Raw genomic sequence first — 27,272 nt, forward strand, 5'->3', positions numbered from 1 at the left:
GTGTGTTTTTGGGCTATGGAGATGAAGAGCTGGGATACAGGCTGTGGAATCCTAAAAAAAGACAATTGTGAGAAGTAGAGATGTAGTCTTTTATGAAGATCAAAAGGGAATAAGTGATGTGCAGGTCAAGCCAATCACTCAGGCAGAACCATTTGTTCAAGGTAAACAAATCATTCAGATCGAATCAATTGGGCAGTCAGGGCAAACCATCCAGACCGAGCATAATGTACAGTTTGACTCGGATATGCATGTAGAACTAATCGTGCAGAGTCAAGATGTTTTAAGCCAACCTCAGACTTGTAGATTTGAAAATGTCAGAGGAATGCAAGAGGCACCTTTGGGAAGAAACATTGAGCAAGATGAGAGCTCAAACATACAAGTGAGGAGGACAGCTAGAGAACACAAACCATCTCAAAAATATCCATCCTCAGATTATATCCTTCTTACTGATATGGGGGAGCCCGAGACACTTCAAGAGGTGAGTAATCTTGAAGATAAAGGTAAGTGGATGGAAGTTATGCAAGAAGAGATGGTTTCCCTACAAAAGAATGACACATATGAGCTTATAGAGCTCCCAAAAGGAAAGAAAGTTCTAAGAAACAAGTGGGTGTTCAAGTTGAAGAATGACAACCAAAATCAAGTTAAGTACAAAGCTCGGCTAGTGGTGAAAGGCTTTAGTCAGGTAAAGGGGGTAGATTTTGATGAAGTGTTCTCCCCCGTTGTGAAGTTATCATCCATAAGAGTTATTCTTGGACTTGCAGCAAGCCTAGGACTGCACATAGAACAAATGGATGTTAAAATGGCTTTTCTTCATGGCGACCTTCAAGAAGAAGTGTACATGGCACAACCGGAAGGTTTTGTGAAAAAAGGGAGATGAACACTTAGTTTGCAAATTGAAAAAGAGTTTGTATGGGATAAAGCAAGCTCCTCGACAGTGGTATTTGAAGTTTGACTCATTTATGAAGAGTCAGGAGTACACAAGAACAACTGCAGATCATTGTGTATATGTGAAGAAGTTTGGCGAAGACAACTTCATCATCCTACTGCTTTATGTTGATGATATGCTTATAGTTGGGAAGGATAATGCATTGATATAAAGGTAGACTTATCTAGATCTTTTGACATGAAGGATCTTGGTGAAGCAAACCAAATCCTTGCAATGAGAATTCTGCGTGACAAGAAGGCTAAGAAGATATGGCTGTCACAGGAGAAATATGTCGAACGAGTGCTTGAAAGGTTCAACATGAAGACTTGCAAGGCTGTAAGTTCTCCTTTTGCTTCTCATTTCAAGTTGAGTAAAAGCATGTGCCCAACCACAGAAGAAGATAAGGAAAAGATGGGTTTCATTCCTTATTCTTCAACAGTAGGTAGTTTAATGTATCTAATGGTATGCACAAGACCCGATATCGCTCACGCAGTTAGTGTTGTGAGCAGGTATCTCTCAAATCTAGGAAAAGAACATTGGGAAGCTGTTAAATGGATATTTAGGTATTTGAGAGGGACATCAAATATGTGTTTGAGTTTTGGAAGTTCAAACCTAATTTTGGAGAGTTTTAATGATGCTACATGGTTGGTGATGCTGATGGAAGAAGATCCCTATCAGGTTATGTTTTCACTTTCGCAGGGGGGAGCTGTGTCATGGCAATCAAAGCTAAAAAAATGTGTAGCTTTATCCACAACAGAAGCCGAATATATTGCTGCAACAGAGGCAGGGAAAGAGATGGTGTGCATGAAGAGTTTTCTCCAAGAATTGGGAAGGATGCAAGAGGAATATGTAGTGTTCTGTGACAGTCAAAGCGCCATTGATCTAAGGAAGAATGCTACATATCACTGCAAAACCAAGCACATCGATGTTCGTTACCATTGGATCCAAGATGCACTTGAAGAGCATATGTTCAAAATTGAGAAGATCCATACTGAAGACAATCCTTCATACATGTTGACCAAAGGGGTCCCTAAAGCAAAGCTGAAGATGTGCTCAAAGGTAATTGGCATGGACTCTAAGTAAGGAGTCATGTTGGTAAATCTCTCCCATATTAGTTTTAGAGGAAGAGATTACTGTTAAGAAAATAAAAGTTCAAGACAATGTCCAAGCTCATTGAGAGTGATGGACCAGTTGGAGAAGTGTAAGCCAGAATGCACACATTGTATGCAATCATTGAGCAGGTTGTGTGGTAGATCTTATTTTCTTGGGTTGGAGGGGGAGATTGTTAGGTAACAAGCTTCTACTAGGTCCAACCCATAGTCAGGTGCATTTGTTGACTTGTCCAAGTCATTGGGGGTATTTTTGGGTTTTCACTAGAGGGCTCTTTTACACCCACTTCCCTTTCATTCTACCAGATCAGTGAAAGAAAAAGGGGAGAATCAGTGAGTTGCAAAGGAAGAACAAAAGAAAACAAGGAGAAGAAGGAGATTGACTCTTTAGAATGATGTTTCATTGATCCATCTTCAAGGAGATTTGATAAGCTCTTGCTAGAGTGTTCACTGAGCATGTTTGCTCAGTTTGTTTTGTTTTTCTTCTTGTAATTGTGATCTTAAGTTAGGGCATCAACTTGAGATTGATTGTGTAATTTGTTCTCCCTGTTTTCTAGTGGAATTTTGCTTGCCGATGCCCCGTGGTTTTTCCCTCGTTTTGTAGAGTTTCCACGTAAAATTGAGTGTGTTTTCTTTTGCTTGTTTACTTGTATGTGAGTGTGTTGCTTTCATTCTCCTCTAAGTGTGATCCGATTAGAATCGTCTCCTCCCCGACAAACAAGACCCAAAACTCTCTATAATTTTCTTATTCTGTTGCATGACGAAGTCTCAAATAACAAAACAAGCTCACCACTCTCTCCCATCAAGTCCCCTAAATTCTAAGGGTGCGTTTGATACGCAGCTAAGTACAGCACAAGCAGTACAGAATAGAACAAGTAGTTGTGGTACAGCACAACTATTTGTCTTGTACCATGTTTGATATTCTATGGATAACTTCTCGAGTACTGGACAAAAATATTATAAAATTACTTCTAATACCCTTTATATTATGTTTGTTTTACAATAAACAACTTCACAACAAGATATCGTTTTCAATATTTTAATTAATTTTTTTATAATTAATCAATTTAGTAAATTATAATTATATTTTTTTTTAAAATTTCAAAATATATGCAAAATTAATTTTTTTGTTAAAAAATACATGATAAATTCATGTTAATATATCAATCAGTTAAATAATATTATTTTTTATATGAGATTGCTAATATGTTTGATATATCTATGAAAATCATATCTATGATTCAGGAATATAAGATATAAAGAGATTTATATTTATTTTTTATACAATTTAAATTTTTAATTTTTAAATTGAAATATTAAAAAAATTATGTTTTTTATGATTTAAAATTTTAATTTTAAGATATCGATCTTACATTTAAAAAAATATTATATTATTAAAATTGATTAGACTTGATGAGCGTCGTGGGATATGATATACATGATTGTATTTTTTATTCTTTATTAAGGGTAATTTAGTCTTTAGTTGTGCTGTACCATGATAAAACTTTTGTACCTAGGTTTTGGTAGTTCAAAAAAGTTTAACTACTTGTGCTGTACTCTGACATCCTCTTGTGCTGTACTTTCAACTTTTTAACAAACCAAACAAAGAATAGGAGAAGTTTGTGCTGTGATGTATCTCAAAATTTTGCATATCAAACGGACCCTAAAGCTCTTAATGCTATAACTATATGTCTACATTTTCATTTTATAGACATTGGCTCACATGAACATCTGCTCTTGATGCTTTGCTATGTGCCATGATCCTTGGATTAGAGTGTTGAAGTCCTTCCTATACAAACATACTTTTAGGGAAACAATCTTTGTAAGAATGTTTTGTAAGAATGTAACCCTCTCACTCCTTTTTATTAAAAATAACTATTTTCTTGATTCTTTTATTTGCCATCCTATATTGTGCATCCAAAACAATTTTATCATTTTTACATATCTCATATTTTTATAAAGCATCGACACCCAAGCCTTGTTGACAATATTAGAGACTTTAGCTAGGATTTCGCCTCAATATTTTTCTTTTTTATATTTAACTTCAATTATGGGGGTGTGAGAGTAGCATAAGTCAAACAAATTAATATGCAAATAAATAGACTTTCAAAAAATTATAGCAAAACACATATAATAGATTAATGAGAAAAATAAATCAACTAAGACAAAAGATTTACTTAGTTTGGATTAAAAAATCCATATCGAGAGACAGAGATGATGAGAAAATTTCACTATCATTGAGAAGATAAAGATTATAAACTTCATTACAAAGCTTAATGATATGCCAACAACCGAGGGTTTTCAAATATGAACAAAATTCTCTCTAATTTTTCATTTCTTATGCCTTATGATCAAGCTTCAAAGAACAAAACAAGATCAATTTTCTCTCCCCACGCTTGCCCTAAATTCTAAAGGCTCTTATACCACCGTACTTTTCTAAAAATTCTAAAGCCTCCCCGGCTCTATACATAACGTTTTTTTACAAGATAATGCTATAACCATTCGTCTGCACTTTCATTTTTTTAAGTATATATCCGTATATCTAGAACAGTTATTAATTATTAACATATATGGAACCTAATCAATTTGTGTGAGTTGGCACCAATTATTCATTCAAAATACTAGTGGCTAACTTGGTCGTCCATACGACATCCAAAGTTGTGAGCCAGTACACAATCCAAAGGCCACTAGCATTCATAAATCCACCAGCCAATCAAATTCAAGCAAAACATAGCCATGAGATGAGAACTTCTATCCTCCTTTCCCTCCACTCCCTTTATTTAAACCACTCTTCCCTCCATCTCCAACTCACCAACCTTCAATATTCATCCTTCAATCTTTCCATCACCTCTCAAAACCAAATGGCTTCCACCATGGCCCTCTCCTCCCCTTCCCTGGTTGGAAAGGCAGTGAAGGTTGCCCCAGCAGCCTCCGAGATCTTTGGCGAGGGCCGGATTTCCATGCGCAAGACTGGTGGCAGGCCCAGGCCCGTTTCTGGCAGCCCGTGGTACGGTCCTGACCGTGTCAAGTACCTCGGTCCTTTCTCCGGTGAACCACCATCTTACCTCACCGGTGAATTCCCCGGTGACTACGGCTGGGACACTGCCGGTCTCTCCGCAGACCCAGAGACCTTTGCCAAGAACCGTGAGCTCGAGGTTATCCATTGCCGCTGGGCCATGCTGGGCGCCCTCGGCTGCGTCTTCCCTGAGCTGCTGTCACGCAATGGTGTGAAGTTCGGTGAGGCAGTGTGGTTCAAAGCCGGTTCACAGATCTTCAGCGAGGGTGGTTTGGACTACCTGGGCAATCCCAGCCTGGTGCACGCTCAGAGCATTCTTGCCATCTGGGCTTGCCAGGTTATTCTCATGGGTGCCGTCGAGGGATACCGCATTGCTGGTGGCCCTCTCGGAGAGATCACTGACCCTCTATACCCAGGAGGCAGCTTTGACCCACTGGGTCTTGCTGATGACCCAGAAGCATTCGCGGAGCTGAAGGTGAAGGAGATCAAGAACGGTAGATTGGCCATGTTCTCAATGTTTGGATTCTTTGTTCAGGCCATTGTGACAGGAAAGGGTCCATTGGAGAACTTGGCTGATCATCTTGCTGACCCAGTTAACAACAATGCTTGGGCTTATGCCACCAACTTTGTTCCTGGCAAGTGATGAGGGTGTGCTTTTGCATTGTAAATTATTTGTTAGTGTGTGAGATTTGTACCATTACTTGGATTATTATTACTTGCTGTGTTTGAAGAGCTGTAGCTTCACTCTTTATGTGCGTGTCAACCAAGATTTGAAGGGTTATTTATTTTCATTTCTATGTTTTTTATAAAATATAAACCACTCATGTGTTATAGATGTCTATGCACAGATTTGGCATTACTAACTCAATACACATGCATGTGTTTTCACTCTAAATGAATTAAGATTCAAACCAATCTTTTCAATAGGATATAAATACTCTATGCAAAAAAAAACAAATGTTAATAAATTAAAAAGCCATTGGCAAAAACAATTGTGATAAATATTTCTTATCAACGGTAAAAGGTCAATAATTTTCTTATTTTCATGTACATAGTATTAATAAAAAAGCTAAAAAAATTGTTAATTAAATTATATATATTTCGGTTGTTGTTGTGGTTGTTGAAGGATAAATTTATTTACAAATAATTAGCTACTAATGCAACTTTGAATTGGGAAATGAAGTGAAATACCAGTAACTTGTGAGGAGTTTAAGTTCTACAAGCTTATAAGTTTTTAAACCCCCCCCCCCTGATTTGTTATAATTTTAATTTTAAAAAAATAAATTTTCTATTTTTTTTCACAAATATGAGATATGCACATGAACAAAAAAATTTAATATTTGACATGTGCACTTTCACTCGACGATGCAAAGTATGGGTTGCAAGTGTACATACACCCACATCCCCTAAATTTTATATCATTTTTTAAAAATTTTATTTTTTGTTTTTTAGAAAAATCCTCATGCTAAAATTTAATATGTGTTTTATTTTTAAAGGAGCAGTTGCATCATATTTAGATTTTATAACAAGTTAACTATTATATATTAAAAGTTTAAATGATGTTTTCATGTAAGAGGTGAAATAAAAATTGAGTCTTTATTGAAAAGAAATTCAACCTGAGGAGGTTTTTGATAGAAAATAAATGAAAAGATCTATTTGAAATTCTATTTTGTTGTATCTTATTTTCTTCAAATTAAAACACAGAAAGTGTGAATTTCTTCGGTTTCATCGACAAATCGACGATAAGCACTTTTTTTATTTTTGCGATTGTGCTCGAGAAGGCTTCGAACTCGAGACCTCCCAAACAGCCAGTGAGAAAACCACTGAGCCATGCTCTTGGTGATCCGGCTTTCACTTTTTTTCAACCTGAGGAGTTTTTGACTGAAAATAAATGAAAAGTGGAAGTTCCATCCCTAATCCCTATTCTCCATTTGTATCATCCAGATACATCCTTAGTATTTATTATTTATTTTTATAAAAAACACTTTTATATATAATTTATTAAATCTAATTTTATATGTATATCACAATGAAAATATAATTGCATATATACATATCCGCTAATAAGGGGTCATAGTTTCATTGTTTTATGCACGAGCTTCTGAAATATATATAAAATATGATTTTTTTTTAAATAAAATAAAATAAATCACAACTTTATTAAAACTAAGGACATGAGTTCGTATATAGAATAACACAACTGAAAATCAGAATATGATGGAAATAACCACAAACAGTGATTAGACATCCTTACAATAAAAAAATAGACATAACAACCAAAGTTTTTACATAATGACAGTCGTGTAGGGTCATTCTTTCATAGTTACTTCAGAAGAACATTACTTGAGATCTCTTTTGATGGGGGTATAAAAACCCAATGATTGAACAAGGATTTCCCTCAATATTACAAGACATGCACAGAAATTAATGTTTGCATACACAATTTATATATGGTTAATGTTTCAAATATTAACAATTTTAATATTGGATTATATATATAGATCCATATATACATATATATATCTATAGCTCCACTAAATTTGTAATCGTATAAATCCTTCTCTAAAAACGTGAGTGAAAAAAACTTAATATTGATCTGTGTGTAACCTAGAGGTATGGAAATTTTAATTTCAGATTTTTTTAAAAAAAAATATAAAACCACTTGCAAATTTTATATTTAATTGATTATTAGGATTTCATTTAGAAAAGCACTTAATTTGTTTTCTAATATTCATATATAAAGTTTTATTTTACCATCTCCAAAGAGTTTATACGACACTTCCCTCAAGTGGGAGTTTCGGTAAATTTCTATTTTACCAAGAGTTTTGTGTTTTATATGATATGTATAGTCACTTTGGTGAAAGTTCTATTTTTGATAGTTTTACTTATTATTGTGATGAAGAATTGCATTTTTTTTTTCTATGTGAATTTCCTTGTATGGTTTTTGAGATTTGCAAAATAAGGACAAATTTATCTCATGATGTGTGGTTTCCCAGATTTGTAAAAAATTAAAAAACGGTTACCAAGCTATCAACGATGTTAACTTACATGAGTAAAATCATCATTATATATAAAAAATGACTTATACAGACATAAACATATAAATATTAAAATTTATTAATCTCTTCTAAAATTTTAGTAAATATAAAAAATTTAAATTTTAAAAATCAAACAAAATCATTATTTTATTTTACAAATATCAGAAATCATAAGTATTTTTTTAATACTTTCTCCTATATTATATATATATATATATATATATATATGAACATGTCACAAATAACAATTGATCATTGACCATTGATCCACTCTAGATATATATATTATATACATATTACAAATGTGGACAAATCATCTGTGAGAGAAAAGCACATGTGACAAATTAAACTTTACAACACATGTGTCCTCTACCTGAGTTAAATGGCATATGAACTCGTCTCCTCAGCAGAATGAATATCTTGTGTAAAGTACCCGATGCTAATAGATCAAACGATCATTGACTTGATTCGTTAATTATTAAAAAATTTAGTGGCTATGTTTTTATTTATATACATAATCCAAGTTCAATGGCAAGCACATAACCCCAACTCTTTGAGCACCCTTCAATCCATCAACCAATGGGACACAAGGAAAACATAGCTAATGGGATGAGAACCTTTATCCTCCCCTTTCCCTCCACTCCCTTTAATTATTTAAACACCCACTCCCCTCCATCTCCCTTTATTGAATACATTAATTGAAAATTATTTGTCACTGTCTGAGAGGAGTACCACTTGTATCATTGCTCCTACTTAAATAAATGAAATGAGAGGGGTTGTTTTATTCTTGAAGATGTTCTTTTGTTCTTTGATGTAATAGAACTATATTATTATTAGTATGTGTACAAAAGATGGTGATATGGTACACCATTGATTATTTCTATCTGAAGATTAATTTTTTAAAGTTTTTAATGGTGATATCTGACGGAATACAATGTTTCCTTGGAATTCCATGTACTTGGAATGCTCTTTGAGAACTCAATAGCATTTTATTTAATTAAAGCTGAACTATGAATAGTAGTAATTCATTCTTGGAATTCTTGGAATCAAAATTAAAGTTTCTTAATATATTCAATTAATGAAAACTTCAACAGTTCATTTGGAATTTGAAATTCAAAGGACATGCAAGTCCAAATACCAACGGGCCTTTGGAATCGGTGAGAAAATGTAACGCCAAACACCAGCTAATATATATATATATATATATATATATTATATAGAGTGTCAAGTAAGGACAAAAACTAGCCGTTGCTCTCAAACTTCCGAAGCCTTGAAACTACCCACCATTATCTCTAATCCATCTATTGAATTCAGAAATGGCATCAAAGGTTGAAGCTTTGTGTTGCAGCTCTCTCTCATCACTCTCTGTTTTGCTTCTACTGCTTTTTGTATCAGGTTAAAATTCAAGGAAAAAAAAGTTCAATATTTATTGCATTTCACTTGTATTTGGCACTGCTGAATTACATTTCCCTTTGTTTCAACAGGTCAAAAATTGCATTTGGTGCAAGGGGAGGTAATGAATTCCTGAAATTAAGAACGGAAGATGAAGTAATATTGATTTGATGTTTGTTCTGCTTTTTTTCTGCAGAAAACTTGGTGTGTGGCTAAGCCTTCAGCAGATGATGCAACTCTGTTGGCAAATCTAAATTATGCTTGTTCACAGGTTGATTGCAGTGTTTTGCAAAAATCCTGCTCTTGTTTCTACCCAGATAATCTCATTTCTCATGCTTCCATTGTCATGAATCTTTACTACCAATGCAAAGGAAGGAACAATTGGAATTGCTATTTCAACAACTCCGCACTCATTGTTATTACTGATCCAAGTAAGATAATAAAATTGTTTTTTTGCCTCAATTTTTTTTTTCTTTTATGAAACTAAAAGTTCCATAATGTTTTTGCAGGTTATGGAAACTGTGCTTATGCATGATGTACCAGTATCTTCAATTAACAGAGCCAATGTAGTTATTTTCCTTCAGATGAATTGGAAGTGAATTATGAAAATAAAAATCTTTGTTTGGCTTTATTCTGTTCAATAATTTTCATCCATTTCTTTTATCTTGCATTTCACACATCCTACCAAATCAGAAGAGAAGGAAAGCTGTAAAAATTAAAGTTTGAGATAAGGCTGAAAAGAATGAGAGACATATTGAGGAGCAAGGCATGATTATTCCAGTCCAAGAAAAGCAACCACATGTTGCTGGTAAAAGGCAAAAGGAGAAATAATTAGTGATCATGCTCTCAAAACAGACATCAAGTACAGCAAAAGATAAAGAAACTGACGTAAAATAGGTAGACATGTGTATAATAACAAAGAAGATGAATTTTTACAGCATGAAAAGGAAAAATGTACGTTCTTCCTACCTCACTTAACATCTTCTAGCAGCAAAACAGCAGAATACACAAAATCCCACAAGAAAAGTTTCGATTTCGTTAGTAATTACCGTCTTTGTCTCATCTTGTTAACTCTTTAAGCTTGAAACCTCTGCGATGTCCGGCCCTCTGAGTCTGATGCTCCTACTTTGTTGTCCAGATCAACAGAACCGCTGTTCTCCCTGAGCGACTCAATGTCCATGCTGCCAATTTGACCCCTTCGTGTTCTCCGATCCTTTTTATTCAGTAAATACAAAGTTTCAGTAACTATCTCAAAAAAATTCGAATGAAATAATACTGAGAATAGATAAAGCACATTATGTATAGAGTACGAGAATGCTACCTCCCGGTATGGAACTTCATCAGCTTCCAGCATTCGAACAACTTGCCCCATCTTGGGCCGTTTCTCAGAGTCGGGATCCACACATCTCAGAGAGATCAGAAGAGCGCGTTTGAGCGCCCGCGTTGCTGGTTTTTCCTCTAAGGAGGGATCCACTACTTCTTCAGCTCTCCTGCTCGCTACCATAAGCTTAAGCCACTCAACAAGGTTCACCTATAAAATCAGAACAAGACAAGATTATCATCACTTTCTACCGATAAATGAAGCAGGATTCATAAACCAAGAGAATGTGATACTTTTACCTCATTAGCAGGACGACCATAATCAACAGGATCCCGTCCTGTCACAGATTCCAACAGAAGTACACCGAAGCTGTAAACATCACTCTTCTCATTCAACAGGCCGGTATTAGCGTATTCAGGTGCCACATAACTGAGAGAAACACAGAATGTAATATTATCAGTGTTGGATTACTTGCAACTATTGTAGAAAAATGATTGAAGCATCATTACCCGAATGTTCCCATCACTCGTGTGGTCACATGACTCTTTCCTGAACCCAAAAGCTTTGCTAATCCAAAATCAGAAATCTTCGCATTAAATTCATCATCGATCAATATATTGCTCGATTTTATGTCTCGGTGCACGACTTTTGGCTCTATAGCTTCATGTAAATAAGCAAGGCTGCAAATCACCAAATGAAATAATTAATTGACATCCAATTGAACTTATTTTGAACAAACCAGAAAAAAAAAAACCATTGAAATGTAGTGACATGGGTTCAAAGCTTACGCCTTTGCAGTTCCTAGAATTATTTTTATACGGTTGTCCCAACTAAGAACTCCACGTTGTCGCATCGCACCATGGAGCCACTGCTCCAAGTTCCCATTGTTCACGTACTCATACACAAGCAACCTAACAAAGTTCAACAAGCATCATGAGACAAATTGTATGAAAAGTTCAGGATGAAAATCACAAATAAAAATAAATGGGTGAAACAGTCAGAAAAATCAGATTACATGGTCAGTAAAAGAAAAGGTTCAGTTAACAAATGTGTTAAAATTATTGCCTGTGAATTCCTTCTATGCAATATCCCAAGAGCCTCACGAGATTCTTATGTCGGACATGGCCGATAGCTTCGACTTCGACTCTAAATTCCTTCTCCGCTTGCCCCCTGCAAAACCAAATTCAAAGAACGTTTCAAAGTGACACACAGAATGAAACATTTAAATGGAGTTCATAACAAAAGGTAACTGGTATAAAACTTACAGATTGTTGAGAAGTTTTTTGACAGCAACTTCTGTACCATTAATAAGCCGCCCCCGATAAACAACTCCATAACCGCCCTCCCCAAGAACATTCTCCTTAGAAAATCGATTAGTAGCATACTCTAGATCCCTAAGAGTAAACCAATGGCCCCATCCAAGATGAGAGAACTCAGGCAAACCAACTAAAGGAGATGCTGATACAAGTCCATAAGAGGAATATGCTTTTCTTGATGGTCCTGAACTACCTTCATCACCAGAATGCGAACTTCCACCCCTATCATTATGGTAAACAGAGCTACACTGACTCAAAGTATCGACTTCGCTTGATTTTCCCATAGCCAAGTGTGCTAATGTCTTCTCTGAGTCCTTTTCGCTATACTTGTGTGAATTGGTGACAGTTCCTTCACGCTCATGGAAGCTCTGCGCTAAACTCTGACCGCCAACTTTATCAACTGTTATCTCCTTCGAAACATTTGGAATTTGTGAAACCGGAAACTTGTCAAACTTCCTCCTTGTCTTCCTCCGAAAGACAATCCACACCGGCAATAGAGTCAGTATCAGCACTATGAGCGCAATAACGCAAATTCCGATCACAACCCATACTCTCAATCCAATTGATGTCTGCTTCACCAAGAAGTCATACAATGCAGAAGCCATCTACTTTTCTGATTACAAAGATAAAGAGTCATGAAGAGCAACAAAATTTCATCTACATACATCAAACTCAGTCAGATTCCTTGTAATGCAAGACAATACCTAACTTAACATTGCAGATTGCGTAAGATTGGAATTTTATTCATGCACTTTTTTTTCCCATGGATAAAAAGGTCAGTGTTTGCAAACCATTGGTTGCAAATTTTGCCTTTCCACTTTACAACCAATTCCTCAAAGAAAACAAGATCCACAAGGACCTATTACACCTTACTTACAATGACAGTCACAATCTTCACTCGATAATTTCCAGACTTTGGGATTCTCACAATTTATATAGGTCATGAGAAAACAGAAAACAAAACATGGAGGCTTTATCATCAATTAAATAAGCAAAGAAACATAGCACTTGTACAGACATTCTTGTGAACAACCAACACTGTACATTAGCAAAGAAGATCTACAAACAAACTCACAAATAAACATAGAAAATAAACCAAATCCTAAAATGCACAAGTTCAAAAGAAACAAGAGAGAGAGAGAGAGAGAGAGAGAGAACCAAGCAAACAAAACACAACGAAAAATGTCAAAAGTTCATACCTTTTGGTTATTTTTCCAGCTGATCTTGCATTCATTCAAGAGGAGAAAAACAAGGGAACCTCAACAATGTTAGGGATTCTCTCTTCAGCTCTTGAAACTTCCAAAACAAAATACAAAAATCAAACAAACAAAATCACAACTTGAAAAAAACACACACACACACACACAAGTAAAACTGTCAAAAGGTCATACCTTTGGCTACTTTTCCTGTTGATTTTGCCTTCACACAAGGGAAGAAAACCAAAGAAACCCCGAGAATGGAAGGGACCCTCTCCCAAACAGATAACCCCAAGTCATGAAAGCCTCAAACACCAGTACACCACCAACCCAACAGAACCCAGGGAAGCTCCCCAGCAAAGCTATAACCCAAACAGTGGGCCCAAAAATAAAAAAGGAAAGAAAAACCAGAAGAAACCTCTCAATAAAATTGCAACAGATAGACAATTAATGAGATAGAAAATGACATGAGAAAAAAGAAGGCTTTTTTTTTTCAAACTTAGAGAGTTTATAAGGATTCAGAAAGGGATGTTTAGTGAAATGCTTGGTGAGTTTTGCTCTTCCCTTTCAACCATAAACAGGAATGGGAAGGCACCATTCCCATTCCATTGCCACAGTGATACCAAGCCTACCAATCTCTGTTTGCAAAAGAGAAAGAAAGAGATGAAGAAGAAAGAAAAAAAAGGTTAGGAATTCAAAACTGTTTACTAGAGAAAATAAATAGGAAAAAAAAAAAAAACTAAAACTAAGTACTTGTGAAGGAGAGAACAGTAATAAGACATAAAAACAGAAAGAGGAGTTCCAAACGCAATCTTAAAAAAGCCAGCCAGTTGATACCTGGACAATTACTATCCTGTGCTTATCTTTTGAGAAAAAGACATAGCTGTGTCCTTTGCCTTTTTCGTTGAAAAGACTTTGTCCAAACCTTGCAACGTCTCTTTTGGTTCCTTCATCTCTCAGCATTGTGAGGTCACCGTTGTAGGTGTATCAGTTTATGTCCATGGTTTTTCAAAAAACTTTGGTTTTTGCATTTACATTGTTGTATATGAGAGATCAATATACATATATCCAAAATATATGACCAAGATAACATCAGCAAACCGTGTCACCTGCGCAATGACCGAATGGTAAAGTATTTGAATCTTATTTAAACAATTAAATTTTTTTTTTTTTTCTGTATTGATTTATTTACATTATCATGATATCTAATTATTGAAGTCTGTTACATAATTTTTTTTTTTTTTACATAAATAACTAACAATCAGCCGTTAAATTTTTAACATGAATTTTTACATCATTGATATATATATATATATATAATTTTTTTTTGTAATTAGTAAGATTCAAAAGATGGTATGAAGCAGAAGATTAAGTTTTTCTTCTATCTTAATTAAATAACAGTGAAAGAATCTTAGTCACCACTGAAGAGCCATACTTTTTGTTTATATATATAATAAAACAAAATGGTAATCTATTGGTATTTGTTGAAGAAGATAAAGCTTTTGTTTAAATAATCCATGGAAGTGCTCTCCCTTCATGCCTTTCTTGTATTTTACTTATTAATCAATTGTTTCTTAGAGAATATTAGTTAAAATACTTTGGCATGTTGAATTGTTGATGGGATTATGCTAAGTAGTGGGAACAAACAACCCATCTTTTTTTCTAAAACTAATCATTTTGTATTTGTGTCTTTTTTTTATTTAATATAATTTTGAAGTATCATCTTGGGATTTTTTTTTGTTTTTTTTTTAAATAAATCATGGCTAGTTCATAATTAAAAGAAAGAAAAAGGAAGATGGTTTTGGTTCATTAATTAATAGGAAAGAGGTGGTAATTTAAAATAATTAAAATAAAATTTTAAAATATAGTAATATGGTCGTTGACCGTAGACGTGGGTTGGATCAAAATGGCATGAAACTCAATGATCTCGTGATGGAAGATTGTGCGTTTCATGATAGATATTGTAACCTCAATTTTGACTTTTTGAGAACCGGTTAAAAAATATTTTGTGGATAAAAATAATTATTAAAAAAAAAAGATTTATGTGTAAGACTACTTGAGTTTTTCATATAAAAAAATTGGAGTAATTTTTTTTTAGTCACCGAACTTTGGTTAATTCTCAATTCGGTCATCATACTTTAATTTACATCAAATCAGTCATTCAACTTTAATTTCATATCACTGAACAGTCAATCAGAAATTTCCGAGCAAAATTACTAACGTGATCACCGAAGTATCCCAATCACCCTCATTGGACCTAAGGGTGGTAACGCGGCGAGGAGGCCCCTTCCCGTTCTCGTCCCCGCCCGTTGTAAAGACGGGGATTCCCAACCATGATTTTCCGATGAGGGGAATTTATTTTCCCATCCCATCCCTATAGGGATCCCTAAGGGATTCTTTATTTGCAAACATACCATTACATTTTGGAGCATAAAAACTACTCTACATAAATATACATAAAAATATGATAACATCAAAATTACTAAATATAGAGCTTTCATATCTAATTTTAATTGTTAGTAGTTTAAAATAAATAGTTTATGTGTTCATTTTAATTAAATTAAAATTAGAGTTTTTCATATTATTACTTAGGCCTTTGAATTTTTTAATGTTAGAAAAAATTATACATACATACACACAATATATATATATTTAATTGGGTTGAGAACCCCCGGGGTGGGGAGGGTATTCCCCACCCCCCATCCCCGTTTAGGAAACAGGGATGGATTGGCCCCCGTCCTCGTCAGGTTGGATCCCTGCGGGGATCGGGGATACTCACCCCATTACCAGCCCAAATTGGACCACGTTAAATGGCTTATGTGGCATGGTGAGTCAACCCAGTTTTGCCTTATCATCCACAACGTGCCAGGCCAGATAGCTTATGTGGCCGTCGGCTGGTTTGCAGTCGCGCTTGCGTGGATGTTTCTCGAGTTCAACGACTACTAGGCTGCTTTCAACTTCATGAATGGATATTTGAGATCAGAGTGGTCGGAGTTGGTGCCACCGGTGATCCATTGGCGGTGCCTTGCTGTTGGGATTGGTGGTGGATTTTAGATGGTTGGAGACTAGTGAGGGACGAGACATGATGTCGGAGGAGGAGAGCATGCCTTCCTCATTGTTACCTCGAGATATGGCTATCGTCGATTACTTTTGCTTGGTTTATTAGCGTCGGTGAAATTCAAAATCTCGTCGAATTCCAGCTTGTAGTTTTGGTGTGGGGGTAGAGGAAAAAGATTGAAGTCTCTGGTGAACAAGGACTGGAATTGGGGATGATGATGGTTGTTGTTGTTGCTGGTAGTTGTGGAGATAGATCGAGCTAGGGGTTTCTGTCAAGGTATTGGAGCTAGGATTTGTTAGATTTTATATTTTTGGTACTAGTGGGCCCTATATGGGCTTTATATGGGCTTAGGGGTCTTACACCAAAAAAGTCTCAAGACTTAGTGGCTCAACCTCTATACCTATATATAAACCCATTACACTTCTATTACACAACCGATGTGGTACTATATTTTCAACACCCTCCCTCAAGTTCAACTGCGGTCGAACTTGCACAGACTTGTACACCAGAGGTCTATTTACCAGGACTTGTACACTACTTTGTGTCTCAGAGGTCCTACACACATGGACTTGTACACTACTTGTGTCTCAGAGGTCCTATTTTAACTTGACTTGTGTTCCTTCTGGAACCTCAGAGGTCTTTTACTAGGTCCCACTATAACGCTATCGGGATCATTTTTTCCCCGAATCTCGATACCATGTTAGATTTTATATTTTTGGTACTAGTGGGCCCTATATGGGCTTTATATGGGCTTAGGGGTCTTACACCAAAAAAGTCTCAAGACTTAGTGGCTCAACCTCTATACCTATATATAAACCCATTACACTTCTATTACACAACCGATGTGGTACTATATTTTCAACATGTTAAGATAATGATGTTTATTTTAGTTTGGTTAGGATATCTTTGATTTAAATATTTAAGTTAGTTGTGTGTTGATTAAAACTCAAATTAGTAGAGATTATCTTTCTAGAATTTTGCCTTTATAAAGGCTTCAATGATTATGAATAAAGTGTGCAGTTTTCTTCATCTCTTCTTTTAAGTTATCAGTGGTATCAAGAGCCGAGGTTTTCAACAAAAGGGAGAGTTTTGTAGTGAAGAAATTCACAATGTCTGCAGACAACTTTGTACAACCATCTATTCCACGTTTTGATGGTCACTACGATCATTGGAGCATGTTGATGGAAAATTTCTTAAAATCCAAGGAGTATTGGAATATTGTTGAATTCGGAGTGGCAAAACCAGATGATGGAGTAGTACCTACAGAAGCACAGAGGAAGGAACTTGAGGCATCAAAGTTGAAAGACTTGAAGGCGAAGAATTATTTATTTCGAGGCCATTGATCGATCTATTTTGGAGACGATTCTTTGCAAAAGAAACCTCAAGGATATATGGGATTCGATGAAGAAAAAAAATATCAAGGCTCATCAAGGGTGAAGCGTGCACAACTTCAAGCCTTGAGAAGGGATTTTTGAAAAATCTACGGATGAAGGATGGAGAATCAGTAACAATTATTTTGCAAGAACCATGGGATTGACCAATAATATGCGGTTTCATGGGAGAAGATGGATGATGTCACTATTGTTGAAAAGATATTGCGATCTTTGACAGCAAAATTTGACTACATAGTTTGCTCAATTGAAGAATCAAAGGACATAGATGCACTCTCAATTGATGAACTTCAAAGCTCTTTATTAGTTCAGTGAACGGAAGATCAACCGTAATTTTTATTGTCTGAGGAGCAAAGCTTTGAAGGCCTCTACAACCAACAACTTCTCAATATTACGAGGTAGAGGTCGCGGTGGAAGTAGAGGAAGAGGAAGAAGCGAGATAGAGGCTATGCAAGTGGCAAAATCATCGATGATGGTTATCTACAAAGTAAAGGAAGAGGACGAGGTCAACAATTTGATAAATCTAAAATTGAGTGTTTTAGATGTCATCGATTTGGTCATTACCGTTCTGAATGTTATACCAAGCTACCTAATGACAAAGACAAAGGAGAAAAGTCAAATTTTGCAGAAAATAAAGAAGCGGAGACTTTGCTAATGACAATTCAAGATAGTCAGGAATCTCACAAGTCAGATATTTGGTTTGTGGACACTGGTTGTAGCAACCATATGTGTGGAAGTAAGTCCTTCTTTTCTTACTTAAATGAAGATTTTCACTCTACTGTTAGCTTTGGAGATTGCTCTACGGTGAATGTGATGGGAAAGGGTGATATTAATATAAAAACCAAGAATGGTTTTATAGAAAAAATTTCTAATGTTTTTTATGTTCCTGACTTGAAAAAGTAACTTCATCGAGTCTTTCGGTCGATTGCAAGAGAAGGGATATACAATTACTATTCAAAAAGGTACTTGTGAAATATATGATCCTTGTAGAGGTGCAATTGCAATTGTGCCAATGAGTTCAAATAGGTTGTTTCCTATAAAGATTGAATGTGCTCAACCTTGTTTGATGGCTAAAACAAAAGACCCTTCATGGCTATGGCATTATCGGTATGGTCACTTGAGCTTTGGTGGATTGAAGACACTCCAAGAAAAGGATATGGTGATAGGGCTTCCTAAAATCACTATTCCCTCCCAAGTTTGTGAAAAGTGTGTTGTTGGCAAACAACATCGTACTCCTTTTCTCTCAAGGAAAGTCTTGGAGAGCAAAAGATGTTTTAGAACTTGTTCACTCCGATATTTGTGGACCAATAAATCCCTACTTCTAATGGAGGTAAAAAGATATTTTATTACTTTCATCGATGATTATTCTCGGAAAAACTTGGGTTTATTTTTTTACGGGAGAAATCGAAGCTTTTTAGTGCATTTAAGAGCTTCAAGGTATATGTTCAAAGTGAAACCGGAAGCCTATTAAAAACAATTCAGACCGATCGTGGAGGAGAGTATCGCTTTCGAAAGACTTTGAAAGTTTTTGTAATTATCATGGCATCCGAAGAGAGCTCACGACTTCCTATTCCCCACAACAGAATGGTGTATCAGAAAGAAAAAATCGAACCATCCTCAATATGGTGCGAACCTTGTTAACAAAGGCGGAAATTCGAAGAATTTTTTTGGCCGAAGCGATGAATTGGAGCATTCATATCTTGAATAGAAGTCCTACTTTTGCTGTTCAAAACAAAACACCAGAGGAAGCATGGAGTGGAAGAAGACCAACAATAGATCACTTCAGAATTTTTGGTTGCATTGCATATGCACATATTCCAGATGAGAAAAGAAAGAAGCTTGATGATAAAGGGCAAAAGTGTGTTTTTCTTGGGATTAGTGAAATATCCAAAGCTTTTAAATTGTATGATCCATTAACAAAAAAATTGTGGTGAGTAGGGATGTTATTTTTGATGAGGAGAGCACTTGGAATTGGAGTGAGCAGCAGCCTACTTCAATTATAATTAGTGATGAAGCCGAAGAAGAAGGAGAGCAAGTCCAACATCAAGAAATTTCAACTAATGAAGCCTCAATTACTAATAAACTTTCACAAACAGCAACAGAAACATCAACTAAATCCCCTATTACTCGTGTCCGAAAAAGGCCGGCTTGGATGGCAGATTATGAAGTAACAGATTTCAACCAATCTGAAGACCTTGCTACTCACTTTGCTTTATTTTCAGATTGTGATCCTTTATCTTTTGAAGAAGCTATCCAACATTCAAAGTGGAAAAAAGCTATGGATAATGAAATTGCATCCATTGATAAAACATGGGAATTGAGTGAACTTCCCAAAAGGGCAAAAACAATTGGTTTAAAGTGGGTATACAAAACAAAATTAAACGAGAAAGGTGAGATTGACAAGTATAAGGCACGATTGGTTGCAAAAGGTTATAAGCAAGAATTTGGTATAGATTATAAAGAGGTTTTTGCTCCAGTTGCAAGGCTTGACACTATCAGGCTTGTGGTTGCATTGGCAGCTCAAAATTCATGGTCAATATTTCAGCTAGATGTAAAATCGGCCTTTCTACATGGAGAATTAGAAGAGCAGATATTTGTTGATCAACCTTTGGGTTATATTAAAAGCGGGGGATGAGCATAAAGTGTATAAATTGAAAAAGCTCTCTATGGATTAAAAGCAAGCTCCACGGGCATGGTATAGTTGCATAGAAGCTTATTTTTTTAAAGAAAGGATTTCGAAGTGCCACTATGAACATACGAGTTTTTTTATGAAATTTGAAGGTGAAGGAAAGATACTTATAGTCCGCTTATATGTGGATGACTTAATCTACACGCAAGCAGCGACAAAGTGATAATTGAGCGGGTTTAAGACTTCCATGATGATTGAATTTGATATGTCGACCTTGGTTTAATGCATTACTTTACGGGTATAGAAGTTATCCAATCTTCTTGGTATTTTTTTATTTCTCAAAAAAAGATATGTGCATAATATCCCCGACCCGGGGTTTCGAATGCAAGATTGTAATCCTGTTTGTACTCCTGTTGAGACGGGTTTGAAGCTTGTTAAAAATTCAGAAGGAAACATGGTTAACAACACTTTTTACAAGCAAATTGTTAGAAGTTTGATGTATTTAACTGCAACAAGGCCCGACATTATGTTTGGTGTAAGTCTCATTAGTAGATTTATGGAAAATCCAAAAGAGGTGCATCTCATGGCGCAAAAAGCGAGATCTTGCGATACTTACAAGGAACAATAGATTATGGAATATTGTACAAGAAAAGGGAGATATCGAACTAATTGGATTTCTGAGATAGTGATTATGCGGGAGATTTAGATGATCAGAAAAGCACATCCGGTTATGTATTTATGATGGGTTTTGGAGCTATCTCATGGTCATCAAAGAAGCAACACAACTGAGGCTGAATTTGTAGCAGCAACAGCATGTGCCTCTCATGCAGTGTGGTTAAGAAATATTCTTGAAGAACTTCAATTAAAGCAAGAAGGTTCGACTCAATATATTGCGATAACAGTTCAACTATCAAGCTATCTAAGAATTGAGTTCTTCATGGAAGAAGCAAACATATTGACGTAAGATATCATTTCTTGCGAGATCTTACAAAGGATAAAAATTATTGATCTCATCTACTGCGGAAGCAAAGATCGATTGTCTGATTTATTTACAAAGCCTCTCAAAATAGCTACTTTTCACAAGCTCGGGGCATTGATCGATTGTATCGAGTATGAAAAGCATTCATGCAAGAGAGATAACTTTAAACTTATGAGATAAACATAAGTTTAAGGGAGGGATGTTAAGATAATGATGTTTATTTTTAGTTTGGTTAGGATATCTTTGATTTAAATATTTAAGTTAGTTGTGTGTTGATTAAAACTCAAATTAGTAGAGATTATCTTTCTAGAATTTTGCCTTTATAAAGGCTTCAATGATTATGAATAAAGTGTGCAGTTTTCTTCATCTCTTCTTTTAAGTTATCAGGATTCTCATACGGCGCCGTCACCGTCGGGGGGTTTTGAGATTGAGATCTCGGCCGTGGAGACAGAATTCTTCATCTCAATGATAGACGGATCCGAGATCCATAGCGCCACGAGGTCACTCTCCCCTTGCCCCCGTCACCGGTGGTAACCCCACTAGCGTCATCACGGTCACGGTCGTCGCTGCCTGTGACGCTAAGAACAACCCTGTCGAGCTCATCTCGAGGGTGTTGATTCTGAAAAGAGAGCGCACCTTTGTTCATGATCTCCACGCTGTCATAGATGAGAACCGTGGAGCTGAGCTTCACGATGCCGCTCCCCACCGGCACACATACCATCGTTTGGATCTCGAACACCTGCGCTTACTGCGCCTGCTCTCACAGCGCCGTCACGAGCCATTCCGCACTGGCGATCCACCTCTCCGATCTCGCAAACAATGCTACCCAGAGATCCCAGCCTTGAAGACGATGCCTATGTGGCACACTTTGGTTGACAAGCTACCATTTTGACCGACAAGATAAAAATGAGCTAACTCCCCATACCGCATAAGCTATCTGATGTGACCTGGTGAAGGTGATTAAATACTCTCGTGACTATATCAGCAATCAAATTTTGAAAAATCACTGTTTGGTGAAATAAAATTAAAATTAAATATCTAATTTAATGCAAATTAAAATATGATAATTAAATTAAAAATTAACCAAAATTCGGTGATCTACCAAAAATTTACTCCAAAAAAATTATGTATAATAATGTAATATTACCTCTGTCTTAATATTTATATCTCAAATGACTAAATCTCTTAAATTTAAAAAGTAAGTTGACTTTGAAAATTCAGTAAAAAAAATTTTACGTTCTAAAATTATCCTTAATCTTTTTACTTACATCTCAATTTATATATTTAATATTTATTTTCTTAAAAAGATAAATTAAAAAAAGGAAAATTTTCAAAAAAAAATCTTATGGTTTCACCTATTTATAAAATAGGGACAAAACTTCTCTTTTGCCGAGGTTAAATGCTTTCTCCGGTTAAAAAAAATTATTAACAATATTAATTTTTTTTTATTTGACAAATGTAAAATTATTAATTTAGCCAAAAAAAAATGGAATAAAACAGTTATAAATTTATGGAAAGAGTGTTGTTTATTATTAAAAAAAATAAGAGTACAAATCGTAAATCTTTTAAAAATTATAGGGATATACATATTTATAGTTTTTATTTTATTTTTAAATATATTTCAAAAAAAAAAATATGATTAAAAAGTAATATTGCTCCAAATTAAATAAATGCCAAAAAATCAAACTAAAAGATGCATGATATATTTTTAAAACGGACATGTATAAATATTATGGTCAAGTTTTTTTTTCTTATATTATCACTTGTTAATTAATAAAATATATAGCACTGATCCTATTTTTTTTAACAAAACTGTGTATTATCACAAAATTTACTCAATTTATTAAAAACAAGTGTACATTAAAAATTTTAGTTTAATCATATTTAAAATAAATATACTAATTGTGTCAGAGGAGCCAAGGGACATGCATGGATGGTTGCCAAACAGAAACTTTACTGAGGTATAAATGCAAATTCATAAATAGAGAAGGGCAAATACAAAAGAAAATTTGTTGCTTTCTTTCACCTCGCATTCTAATTTTAGATGGGAAGGTTGAATTGATGCTTTGCATGGGAAGTGGGGAAAACTCAACCTTTATCCTTAACATATGCAATGTTATTATGTATATGTATAAAAATATGGAAAAGAGTCAAAACTTCTACGAAAAGATAACAAATTATATATATACACACACAGATAAAAAATGTATACTTAATAAACCTTATAAAAATCATAGTGTACAAACAACCATAGCATAATTATAATTATGAACTTCCGCAGTTGGATATAGTGCAGATTATAAAAAATACAGACGGTACAAATGAAAGTGCAGATTATGGAACACAGAATTACTATGCAGGTGAAGAGTATCAACCATTGAATTACAATCAACGGCTGAGATAAAAAACTTGTGTAAATTTTAAATCTAAGGACGTGATATATACAGTTTATGGTAAAAATCAATTAAGCTTGTTTTTTTAAAAAAAATATTAGTTCACGATTACTTTCTAATCACTATATATTGATCAAGGTGAAAAAATAAATGACCAAACTTAAATGATGGCCTAAAGCTATGCGATGTTAATCTTTTATATGGCTACTAGAAGTCTAGAACTCTTTAGCTCTTTATATATATATATATATATATATATTAAATTTACAAGCAAAAGTTATAAAATAAAGATAAAATATACCGATATAAATAAATTAATTTTTTATAATTAAAAATTGTAGATTATCTTAAAAATAGAAGTGTCTTGTGTGTTACAATAGGTAATTTTAAAAATAGAAAATAAATTCAAGAAATTTGTTGATAGAAGATATAAAATTGATTAAATATATTATATTAATTAACTATTAAATTATAAAAAATAATATTCTTATAATAAATAATTATTCAAATTAAGATTTCTCAAAATTGAGCAGCTAAAGGATGTCTTCAGTGGCTTTATTTTTAAGCCGCTCCTACTACATACACATGATTCTTTATAAGGTATATATAATAATTTGTAAAACACATCATTTGTCAAATACAAACCAAACATATTATGTTCGACTGTAACTCATCTAAAAAACTAAAACTTATAGGATGAAAGACACAAGCTTATGTATTAAAAGTAAAATTAATATATATATATACACCCTTATAAAAAAACACATATTAATATATATAGATATATAGTTAATTGATTAATCTATATCAATATATCATGCCAGGTGGATAGAAACCATTAATTTTAGCATAATCATCCCTAACATTCTCTATTAAATATCATGACTATACTATTAGGTCTGATGTTACAAGAACAGTGATGCATGTTAGGACATTTGGCGTTTTGTGTTTTAGCTCCTTGTCCCAATATGCTTCAACAATGTGGTCCTATAAAAAGCCTAATTAATTAGCATATGATGGCTTAGCTTTGTTGTCTTTGAATGAAACCAAACCTCTCTATTTTAATTCCCCGCACCCAAAAAAAAAAATCCTCTGTATTTTATTTTTGCTAAGTATTTGTGCATATATTTTTTGAGCTGGAACTGAGTTTGGACCAGACATGAGTTATGTCTCCAAATATATGACTGGAAAAATGAGTGAAAGGAGGGAAACAATACATCTATATGGAACTTGTTTCCTCACTTGGGCTTAAAAAAATGTTATCACAGTCTAATAACAATAATTAGAGAAAAAGTAGAACTGAAAAAAATATGAAATGCTGGAAATTGATTTTTAATTTTATTCAGCTTACCATACACAACTACATATAGATGAAAAAAAAAACAAACTAAACAAACTAATCCTATCAAATAATTAAAGTAATCTTATCTCATTGAACAACCATCTGTACCAAAATTTGTTACAACTTGAGACTCCTTGTCACTATCCACATTCGATTGCAATTTAAGATTACTCTGTGAGATATCAACCTTATTACTCCATGATTTGTTAGAACCATCCTTATCTCTCCATGAACTCACAGAATCGTTGATGTAACTTCCAATAGCCCCCCGCAAACTGAGCTGGGGTCGGAGGCTCAGTTTGTGTTGAAAATAAGTAAGAGCAGCTTTAGACACAGGTTTGGTGAAGATATCAGCAACTTGTGTAGCAGAGGAAACATGTTTAGTGACAAGCAATCCAAGAGCAACGCGTTCTCGTACAAAATGGTAATCCAACTCGATATGTTTACTTCAAGCATGAAAGACAGGATTAACAATCATATAAAGAGCACTCAAATTATCACAATAGAGAACTGGTGGTGAGAAGTGAGAGAAGCCAAGGTCTTTGAGAATATAAGTAAGCCATGTGAGTTCAGTAGCAGTATTAGCCATAGCACGATACTCAGCCTCAGTACTAGAACGAGAAATTGTGTGTTGCTTCTTTGCACACCAGGAAATGACATACTTTCCAAGAAAAGTACAGTAACCAGTAGTAGATCTTCGAGTTGTAGGACATCCAGCCCAATCAGCATCAGAGTAAGCAAATAAGTCAAGAGTAGTATCTGAAGTGATGTGAAAAGCAATTTCAAGTGTGCCTTTCAAATAACGAAGGATGCGTTGAACTATGCGCAAATGAGCCATTGTTGGAGCATGCATGAATTGGGAACACATAGTTGACACTATAAGAGAGATCTGGTCTTGTGAGGGTGAGATACTGGAGAGCACCTACAATGCCACAAAAGTAACTAGGATCAACAAGAGGAGCAACATCTATAGCAAGTTTGTTTTTGACTGCTAATGGTGTTGGCATAGGCTTGCAATGAAGCATATCTGAGCGTTCAAGGATTGTACGTGCAGAGTGTGATTGACAGAGACGTAGACCATCAGCAGTGAAAGAAATCTCGACGCCAAGGAAGTGATGCACTGGACCTAAATCATTCATGGAAAATTCAGAACTCAAAAGTTGAATAAATGAAGTCACAAGGTCGGAGGATGACCCTGTAAGAAGCATATCATCAACATAGAGAAGTAGAACCAAAAGACCATGAGAAGAGTGACAAATAAAAAGAGAAGGATCAACCAAGCTACAGAAGAAACCATAAGAAATGAGAAATTTACTAAGTCTATCAAACCATGCACGTGGAGCTTGTTTTAAGCCATACAAGGCACGTTGAAGTTTACACACATGTGTGGGATGTTGTGGATCAAACATACCTAGTGGTTGCTCCATATATAGATCTTCAAGAATGTATCCATGTAAAAAAGCATTTGTTACATCTAGCTGTCTAATTGGCCAATGGTGAACAAGGGCAACGGTTAAGACTAAGTGAATTATACCTGGTTTAACCACGGGAGAGAATGTTTCTGTATAATCAACACCATCTACCTGATGATACCCTTTGGCAACCAAGCGGGCTTTAAGACGATCGAGAGTACCATCAGGTTTAAGTTTGGTCTTAAAGACCCATTTGGAGCCGATGACATTCCTTCATGGAGTTCGTGGTACTAATTTCCAAGTGTCATTTTGATGCAAAGCAATAAGTTCATCAATCATAGCCGTCGTCCAACCAAGATGTGATAGAGCTGCTTTAACATTTTTTGGTTCACGAGGAATGGAAATTGATGAGGTAACAGTTAAAGCATATTTATGGTTAGGCTTAACAATTCCAAGCTTAGATCTTGTGACCATGGGATGAGGAGTTGGTTCTACATGATGATTTATTGCTGTCGTGGAAGGAGTAGAGTCAAGATCATATGAATGGGGGTGATGTGGTGGTGACACTGGCGTTGGTAGACCTTGATTAGTAAGAGACTGACTAGCACCAGTAGTTTCAGCAGTGATAGGTGGTATATCATAGGATAAATTGATGACAGGATCTGAATATTGTAGGGAATGAAGAGGAATTGTGGAATTTGATGATGAAGATGGAGAACCTATAACATTAGACACAGCAGAAGAAGAAGATAACC

The 27,272-nt window shown here is 35.0% G+C and overlaps 3 protein-coding genes across 3 annotated transcripts; 2 read left to right on the top strand and 1 right to left on the bottom strand.

Annotated features, from left to right (window-relative positions):
* The first annotated feature begins 4,862 nt into the window (after window positions 1-4,862).
* LOC120251706 (chlorophyll a-b binding protein of LHCII type 1) lies at window positions 4,863-5,765 on the top strand. Its single transcript, XM_039260332.1, has one exon. It carries the CDS (start codon window positions 4,896-4,898, stop codon window positions 5,691-5,693), a length of 798 nt encoding a protein of 265 aa, XP_039116266.1. The 5' UTR covers window positions 4,863-4,895; the 3' UTR covers window positions 5,694-5,765.
* A 3,598-nt stretch (window positions 5,766-9,363) lies between these two features.
* Window positions 9,364-10,101, top strand: LOC120251708 (major pollen allergen Ole e 10-like). Its single transcript, XM_039260334.1, has 4 exons — window positions 9,364-9,483; window positions 9,573-9,601; window positions 9,677-9,911; window positions 9,990-10,101. The coding sequence occupies exons 1-4, from the start codon at window positions 9,405-9,407 to the stop codon at window positions 10,013-10,015; spliced, it is 369 nt and encodes a 122-aa protein (XP_039116268.1). The 5' UTR covers window positions 9,364-9,404; the 3' UTR covers window positions 10,016-10,101.
* Window positions 10,102-10,304: 203 nt separating this feature from the next.
* LOC120251705 (probable receptor-like protein kinase At2g42960) lies at window positions 10,305-14,040 on the bottom strand. Its single transcript, XM_039260330.1, has 9 exons — window positions 13,509-14,040; window positions 13,317-13,413; window positions 12,067-12,730; window positions 11,867-11,971; window positions 11,590-11,712; window positions 11,311-11,481; window positions 11,101-11,230; window positions 10,802-11,011; window positions 10,305-10,693 (listed from the first exon to the last, which is right to left on the bottom strand). The coding sequence occupies exons 3-9, from the start codon at window positions 12,720-12,722 to the stop codon at window positions 10,556-10,558; spliced, it is 1,533 nt and encodes a 510-aa protein (XP_039116264.1). The 5' UTR covers window positions 12,723-12,730; window positions 13,317-13,413; window positions 13,509-14,040; the 3' UTR covers window positions 10,305-10,555.
* Window positions 14,041-27,272: the final 13,232 nt, after the last annotated feature.

This window comes from Dioscorea cayenensis, chromosome 20 (genome assembly GCF_009730915.1).
Source record: "Dioscorea cayenensis subsp. rotundata cultivar TDr96_F1 chromosome 20, TDr96_F1_v2_PseudoChromosome.rev07_lg8_w22 25.fasta, whole genome shotgun sequence".
Taxonomy (NCBI): domain Eukaryota; kingdom Viridiplantae; phylum Streptophyta; class Magnoliopsida; order Dioscoreales; family Dioscoreaceae; genus Dioscorea; species Dioscorea cayenensis.

What these genes read in the sequence shown, in the direction of transcription:
- LOC120251705 (XM_039260330.1), bottom strand. Translation starts at nt 12,722, where the DNA reads ATGGCTTCTGCATTGTATGACTTCTTGGTGAAGCAGACATCAATTGGA. An exon ending in AAAAAACTTCTCAACAATCT is followed by an intron (nt 11,972 to 12,066) that starts GTAAGTTTTATA and finishes TTGGTTTTGCAG; the next exon opens with GGGGCAAGCGGAGAAGGAAT. An exon ending in ATTCTAGGAACTGCAAAGGC is followed by an intron (nt 11,482 to 11,589) that starts GTAAGCTTTGAA and finishes GGTGATTTGCAG; the next exon opens with CCTTGCTTATTTACATGAAG.
- LOC120251708 (XM_039260334.1), top strand. Translation starts at nt 9,405, where the DNA reads ATGGCATCAAAGGTTGAAGCTTTGTGTTGCAGCTCTCTCTCATCACTC. An exon ending in TCTACTGCTTTTTGTATCAG is followed by an intron (nt 9,484 to 9,572) that starts GTTAAAATTCAA and finishes TTGTTTCAACAG; the next exon opens with GTCAAAAATTGCATTTGGTG. An exon ending in CATTGTTATTACTGATCCAA is followed by an intron (nt 9,912 to 9,989) that starts GTAAGATAATAA and finishes ATGTTTTTGCAG; the next exon opens with GTTATGGAAACTGTGCTTAT.
- LOC120251706 (XM_039260332.1), top strand. Translation starts at nt 4,896, where the DNA reads ATGGCTTCCACCATGGCCCTCTCCTCCCCTTCCCTGGTTGGAAAGGCA.